Here is a 7,959-nt window from a genome sequence, read left to right on the forward strand (position 1 = left end):
CTGGAGAGCCAGGGGGGCTGCTGTGCCCTCTTGCTGCCTTTCCTCTGAGATGGAATCGAATTAGCTTGTGCATTGAGGATCGCTCCCTTGAGGAGAAACCACTCTTCTTGAACTCCCCTCTCCCTGGGGTCATGGTCCCTTAGGGCCTCACTGACAAGCCTCCTGATATTGTCAAAGTTGGCTTTCCTGAAGTCAAGGACTTCCGTGTTGCTGACTGACTTACCAGCTTTACGGCGGATGGTGAAGGTGATCATCTCGTGTTTATATGCAACACCATAAATACCACCTAATCTAATTAGAAATGTCACAAGTAAATTTATGAATGGACTTTTTCATCTCATTTTCTTTATTAATTACCAGGGACAGAACAATTTGCCACATACTATATTATCTTAGAATATTGTTTATTACAGTATCACCACAGCAATAGCAAAGAATCACTGGTTTTAACTCGTATCTGATGTGTGTTTTATAATCAGAAGATATGTTTTTCTTCTGCCTTAGGCTGTATTGGAGCTTCTCTGAATTGTTCTCCCTGAGCAATTATCAAATCTACTTCCGTTTTAATCTGTTTCAGTGCCACTAGTATCAGCATCTTAGCTCTCAGGGCATTAGTTGGCATTTAATTCTATGTTGTTATAATTTCTATCTGGGTTTCTATCATAATCAAATAAACTGTCTCTCACCTTCCCTGGATGGAGAGCTAAATTACTAATTCCTCTGAGTCCCAGCAGCTTGATGATAGGATTTGTCTCTTGGGTCCATTTTTTCAGTGGGGCTAAGATGTCGAGTTCTTGACTCTGGGCCACAGAACGGTGCCAGAGAAGCTACAACAAAAACAAAAACAAAGACATCAGCAGTTAATAACAGATTTTCTCATTTTATTCTCTGGACATATATAATCACAACTAAATTTACTTTTTATGGGAAATAAACTCTTACAGGTATAGAAAATCCATACCTCCCACAGAGATTTAAATCAGCCAGTTTGAACTCTGGCTTAAACATTTGGTTCTGAGATTAGACTCATGCTGACACCTAAAAGAAAATCTTGCCAAGTGAAATGGAAATAGTGGTGATTCTCACTGTTTCAGGTGTCATTTAATAGAAATGTCTATTGGTAACTGGAAAATGAAAACTGCAAGTGAAATTTAATATGACCTTGGTGAAACAGAATCCTTCTTATACCCATAACCGTAGCTGTTGAATCCTTTTACAGGTTTTACCCCCTTCATCTTTGGTATAAGCATGAAGTCAGTGAAAAGAGTTTTACCTGTGCATAGAAGGCCCTGGACATAACCTTATCATGCTCATTTTCACTGTTGAGTAGTGGGATCAGTTTTTTAAAAATTCTATGCAGCTGAAGGGGTCTGAAATGCTTCACCATGGCACTGCAACAGGACATATGCAAATCCATGGGTTAACAATGGGAAAATGAGCTGCACAGCAAGTCTCTGGGGGAAGAACCCCAATCTAGGAAGAACTTAATGCCAGATGATAACATAGCTTTTGTTGCTTACCTTGTGATCTCTATTATTCCACAGTAGTAGTCACAGGGACTGGAGAGTAGGTCCCAGCCTCTGTGTTCCTCCATGTAGGCCAACACCTCAAAATAACCAGCACCTGAGAGCAAGATCTTCATAGCCTCCAGAGCACAGCTAGATTCAAAATAAATCTAGCATTACTGGGCACATCTACACGAAATACTTAAATGTGCAGGAAACTAATTCTACTGAGCATTAGCATGTCACAGCAAGAGCTGTGCTAATGTAACTAATGCATAGTAGAATTAGTCTACTGCTCATTAAACATTGCAAAGACCGGGCACCATTATTACTGCACAGTAGCACCAGCTATTGAGCACTTAGTTAGTACTTCATATTAGAGGTACTAAATTTAATGTGCAGTAGTAATGGCGCATTAATGAATGTGTAGACACACCCACTGAGTGACATCAGTCTGCTTCTAGTAGCTATGCAAGGCAGTAGAAACCCAAAGTCTCAAATAATCCACATAATTTACTGCAATCTTCAGAGCCCTGTGGAGTAGTAACAGAAGGTGAATGCAGAGATCAGAAGTAGGAAGAGGAACTTGTTTAACAAAACCAGGTAGAAATATAGAAGTAATGAGAAAAGAACTACTTCTCATTCGGTCCCTATCATCACTGCCCAGGTGTGGCATTTAGTTTCTGTATATATGCATTTTTTCCATTCTTTTTAAATGGATACAAACCTTGTACTCTTTTGAGCAAGTGCTGATGTCTGCATGACAACAATGATATCATAAACTACACAGGGATTTCCCCATGCTCATTAGAACATAGATAAAGAAAACCTTGACTTTTTAGTGATTACCTGGTAGGATCAAATGCCTTGGGCCTGTTCTCTTGGCCACACTCCTTCCTGTAGACCACCATGTTCTCTAGTGGATTCTGCTCTATTACTTTCTGGATGTGACCAAGCATTGCCAATAAGAGGCGGGGATAGAGTTCTTGCACTGCATCTCTGCAATCAGGGACTGAGAGCATCTCACACAGGGCACAGGTTACCTAGAGAGAGTAAAATATAACCCTGTTACATTTCTTTTTCCAGAATGAAATACAGAGGGTGCTAAATTGCCTCTCTGAAAGGCTCAGAAAGGAAGTGTATCTAGTTTTTTAGGGGCTCAGGGAAAAGTAAGGCTAGCATAACCTATAATTAGGCCTTGGTCAGAATAAAGAGTGTTTCCATTTTTCCTTCCTTCCCTACACAGAAGTCCTCAGTTCTACCATTTACTGTCAAAGGAATGTAGCTAACCATACTACTTACAGCAACAGCTTGAAGGGAGGTCTCATCATCAGAGATACTGATGTTATCTTTTTGGACTGGCTTCTCCTCCAAGATTTGTATTAGCAGCTGAAGAACACAAAGAGTAGTCTGTCTTCTGGTGCCCAGGACCCTCCATAGTGCAGTTGTGTTGCTATGAATGAAGAAGTACGATAAACTGGTGGTCTGTACTTCTAACAACTTCCATTAAAGGATCTCAAAGTGCTGCAGTGACACAGCACTCATGCAGGATCTTGTGGGTAAACATAATTCTATAGCTGAAGTAATCAAGGCATAGAGATTTGCAGTGACTTGCTCAAGGTCAAAGAATGGAACACCAACAGGGTTATGTAAAGGACCCAGGGCTACCGATATTTATTTCTGAGCTTGCATCACTAAATGTGCTATCTCCCTGGCAGTATAATGCCCCCCGCCAGATACCAGAGATATTAGAACATACTGAATTTATTTCTTTTAAAGAGTGAGGGGGAAACCCAAGACTAGTCAAGAAGGGTTCCTCACCAAATAAACAGAGGTAACAAAGGTTCCATGTCACAGCTCTTTGTTACTGTACCATAAAATTGGTTTAGTTCCATTACTGATAACATCAGTTGCAGCATTTCCAAGCAAACATCAGCAGTTATTGCACATCAGAATTCATAATATATTGATGAATCTATTGTGATGAGAGCTGGTAAAATAATTCATATTTGATCAAGTTTTTGCTAAAATTTCAAATTTTGCCAAATGCTGGATGATTTTTTTTTAAAATGAAAATCATACCCTATGTTTCACCTAGCTCTAATTGCAGCCCATCACAAGAGGAAGTGCAAAGAAAAATGAGCATAAGACAACCCGGGGACAAAGAGACTAAAGGAACATACAGTTAGAAATCTGAGCAGTGAAGGTACTACCAGCTTTGTACCTGTCCCAGGGGAGTGGGTGGGCCAGTAGGATAGGCACCACTTTCTTGGTGTTGTTTCCAGCCAAGAAACACACTGCCCTCAACATTTCCTGCCGAGTGTTGGGCTCCTGAATGAGACAGAGGCGCTTGTAAATGCCAGTCAAAGTGTCATCCACCTGTAAGAAAAACACAGTCAGAGACTTTTATCTCATGGTGGCTGTCTGAAGTTAAATGTTGGGCTCAGGGAGAAATTCTTCTGTTTCCCCATAATGGCAACAAAAAGCAAATTTTAAATCTCAGTGTCACAGTAAGAATCAGTCAGAAACAGGATGAATTTTCCTCTCTCAAGGAGCACAAAACCAGGTCAATTTCAGGCCAGCAAGGGACTCCCAGAGAAATAATAGATGCAGGACACCAAATCCTCCCCTCTCTCCATATGCACAGAGTATGCCTCTTATATGGATATCAAACATATCTCAGTCGTAGATCTTATTTCAGGTTAAGGGAAAGCAACAGATAAGAAATATAAAGCCTTGATGGAAGAGAACACAGTGGCTGTGTACAGACATTTCGGGAGGTTATGGGGAGGCTAGATTAGGGGGCAGGTGGAGCCTGTGGAGGAGTTAGAGAGGATCAGAAGGGATCAGGGGGGCTAGCAGGGTCTGCATGGGGATAAGGGGACAAGTGCTGTCTGCAAGGGTATTGGGTGAAGACAGGGAGGAAGGGGGCCAGGTGGGATCTTTGGGGGCGGGGGTGGGATCTGGGATGGTTTGGTGGACTTGGGGGTCTTGCGGGGTCCATGGAAGTCATGGGGAAATGTGGACTCTCTCCCACCCCTTGGGACCAGGGACTATTTTTAGCCTTTCAACCCCCCTCATTCCCAGACAAACAGCTCCCCCTTCCCCTACAAATCTACTTCCCCATCCCTCCCACTCCTTCCCCCGCCCCAACCTACCTTTTCGGCTCCCAGCATTGGTGAAGGCTGATAAAACTGGCACTTGTAGTGGCTTGCAGGAAAGGAGGTTTGGCGGGTTTTGGGGGTTGTCCATCTGGGGTAGGGTGAGGTGCGGTATGACTAAAAATAGCCTGGTGCCAGGGAGGGGGTAGGAAAAATGCAGCCCCTGGGCTGGGGCCAGCAACTGGTCTTTTCCAGCCCTGGGGCTGTGCTAGGAACTATACAGAAGTTCAGTTTAAAAATGGCCAACCCAATTTACGTTAGACTACCTCAGAGGTAGGGTTGGGCATTTTTAGACCAATCTAAGCTTCCTGAAACTTCTGCACAGTGCACACTTAGATGGAGCTAACTAGGGCTTTAAGCATGCATTTCAAGAGAAACAAAAATCAGGCAACTTGTTAAAAGTGGAGAGGGAAAACTGTTTTTTCCTCCCCTTCTGTCTACAGGCTTCACGCTACCACAGGAAATTAGCTGCCATGCTGAATTTCATGGAAAAGGATGTTAAACTGGGGTCATTTGTTTTGTAATGAGAGATTATCAAAATTAGATGGGTAAAGGGAATTCTCCTACTTCTTACCCAACTATATCACTTCAGTGAACTTTCAGCCTCTAAGGATAATCTCTCATGGTTTATAAATGCCTTCAAGCCTTTCCCCAAGTGTTTAGAATATTTGTAAAGACCACGACAGAATTCCCAGAGTTCCACACTTTCAACCCCACTATTTTTCATCTAGTCTTAATAAAAATGGTCTGGTGCCTTTGTTCTATGGAGAAGTAATAAATAAGCCAAACTGACTCAGGCACAAGCTCAAAAAAATTCAAACAATTTTTTCCCCCCAAAAAACGTTATGAAGATTTCAGAACTGCATCTATAATGAAAACTGTTCAGCTATGGAGTCATTATTCCAGTTTCATAATAAGGCACCTTAAGCTACAATTTTAACTGGAATAGGAGGGAAAGCCAACATCTTGGAGAAAACCACATTTGCCCTGTGATCTGGTCACATCTTTCTCTTCACTCAGAGTGAAGAATTATTTTGCAGCTTTCCTAAAAAAGCACATTGGAATTACCTGTTAGCTACCTAATAATGTCTCTTATAACCTGCTTTTATTTACATATGGAGTTTCATACAAGCTTTTGCTCTACCTGCTATTTAGCTCTGGTTTGTCTGGGTTTTTTCCCCTCGGATACCTGAAGAAGGGTGTAGTAGCACTCAAAAGCTTGTCTGTGTCCTACTCAGCTATACAGTTGGTTCAGGAAAATATATCACTCACAAAAATCCTTGCTTCTTGCATTGTGGGATTATGGCAATCTACCATTTCAGCAAAATCATCTTATGTTTCAGTTATAAAAGCACCCCTTTTAAGTACCTCTTACCTTCTCCAGATCAGCTCCACGCTCATCCAAAATTGCACTCAGCAGTTCTCCAGCTGCCCGAGATATTTTTTCCCTGGGATCTGTCAAACCATCAAGTGCTGTCAGAACCAGATTTGTTAACTGACGAGGGGTAAAATATTCTGCAAAGGCCTAAAGAGAATACAAAAAAGCATGTCATGGGGGCAGAATACCTGCTGTCATCTAAACGCAAATGATCAATTTGAACAAAACCTAGAGACAATTCAGTATTGGAAAGGTAGGGAAGCAGAGAACAAAGAAATTGTAACAATTCTGAGGATGGGTGAATAACTATTATCCCTTAAAATGCTTTGATTTTTATAACTGAAAATTCTTTGTTCAGTTGCATTTAGTAGCAGCTTTCATCTAAAGCGTACAGTAATTGGTTATATTTTAAGTCCTTTCTTTGTCAAGAGGCATAGGAAAGGAACACACCTTCCTTTCTGTATTCCTAGTTCCCTAGTTTCAGCCTGCTCTACTTAGAAGCCTCATAGAGCTTTCAGCATGCTTCCTATTGCTTCGTCTCCTGTAACCATACCAATTATAAAGTAAGCATCTACCAAGGGGCAGGCCGGTTCTGTAAGAGCATCTTTCTACACTAATTTAATATACATACTAGATTTTTAACTGGTGATGCTCAATCTTTTGGCCTTGTGAGCCAGATATGTGGTGTGGGGCCCATCTGTGGGCGAAATCAGGCCCTGGGAGCCTGGCACTGCTCCCTCCCACTCCCTGCACACCAGGATTGGGTCCCAGAGCTCTAGCACCACCCCCTTCCAGCCCACCTGCCCCTCCAAGACTGGGTCCTGGGGCCCGACAATGCTCCTGCCTGGCCCTGTCTGCTGGGACTGGGTGTCGGATCCAGCACAGGGGAATGGGGTTCCCTGTGGGTCCAGAGATTTGGCAGTGGAGGAGTGGTGCCACTACTCCTCTGCTGCCAAATCTCTGGACTCACAGGGAGTCCCATGGGCCAGATGCCATGACACCATGGGCAAGCCAGAAGTTGAGCACTCCTGGAATATACAGCATGAAATATTAAAATCAAACTTTTCTTTCCTTTGTTAGAGAACCCTCTAAAAGTTAGGTTGAATTAAATGCCAATGGGAATCACATCTATAAAAAAAAATAACTTAGATACTTTGCAAAACAATTTTAATAAACTCACTCTAAACCTTCAGAGACCTAGCCCTAATTACCACAGTACCCGCAAATGCTAAATAATGCATTCTCACAACAGTTCTGTGAGGTAGGGAGGTACTATTCCCAGTTTGCAACTGAGTAACACAGGATGCATCTACATGGGAGTTTAACTGTGGAGTGAGTAATTAGATCCACGCTAAAGCATCACAGTCTGCATGTTCACTGGTATTAGGGTACAGTAAATGAATGAACTCCACCATAGGATAGTACTGGCAGAGACAATACTATCTTACAGCAGAGTACTTAACTGTGCTGAAACACACACGTAGACAGTGACTGGGCAGGGCCACACTCCTCCCTGCCACCTAGCCACATGGCTCCTTGTGCCCCAGCCAGCCCCTCTGCCGCCTGACACTGCTACTTGGAGCCCAGGGCTGACTTCCTGTGCCCCCTGCCAGTCTGGGCATGCTCTGCCCCAGCTAAAAGTGCTGTTGTCCCAGAAGCATGTATAGACGCTGTGCCCACGAGCAGTTCGGTCTGGCGCGAAGTGCTCCAGAGTTTATTTCTTCACCTTAACTGCATATGTAGCGGCACCCACAGTGATTGCCAAGGGACTTGGCCATGATCAGAATGCCATGACAGACCTCGCTATTGTCTCTGGGGTTCCACCCAGTGCCATAAACCACAAAATCACCTTTCCTTATTCTGAACAGATTCAAACTTTTTTTTTTTTTTTTTTTTTTTTTTTTTAAAAAAAGGG

The 7,959-nt window shown here is 42.8% G+C and overlaps 1 protein-coding gene across 1 annotated transcript in view; it reads right to left on the minus strand.

Annotated features, from left to right (window-relative positions):
* Window positions 1-7,959, minus strand: part of LOC109304230 (maestro heat-like repeat-containing protein family member 1) — a 95,598-nt gene that overhangs the window by 26,454 nt on the left and 61,185 nt on the right. Inside the window, exons 27-33 of the mRNA XM_019526710.1 lie at window positions 6,042-6,191; window positions 3,730-3,884; window positions 2,808-2,958; window positions 2,355-2,548; window positions 1,521-1,658; window positions 1,274-1,391; window positions 687-827 (exon numbers count right to left, since the gene is read on the minus strand). Of these exons, the coding sequence (XP_019382255.1) occupies window positions 687-827; window positions 1,274-1,391; window positions 1,521-1,658; window positions 2,355-2,548; window positions 2,808-2,958; window positions 3,730-3,884; window positions 6,042-6,191 (1,047 nt within the window). The remainder of the gene's footprint in view (window positions 1-686; window positions 828-1,273; window positions 1,392-1,520; window positions 1,659-2,354; window positions 2,549-2,807; window positions 2,959-3,729; window positions 3,885-6,041; window positions 6,192-7,959) is intronic.

Source organism: Gavialis gangeticus, unplaced genomic scaffold, assembly GCF_001723915.1.
Source record: "Gavialis gangeticus isolate Ggan-Ray unplaced genomic scaffold, GavGan_comp1, whole genome shotgun sequence".
NCBI lineage: Eukaryota > Metazoa > Chordata > Crocodylia > Gavialidae > Gavialis > Gavialis gangeticus.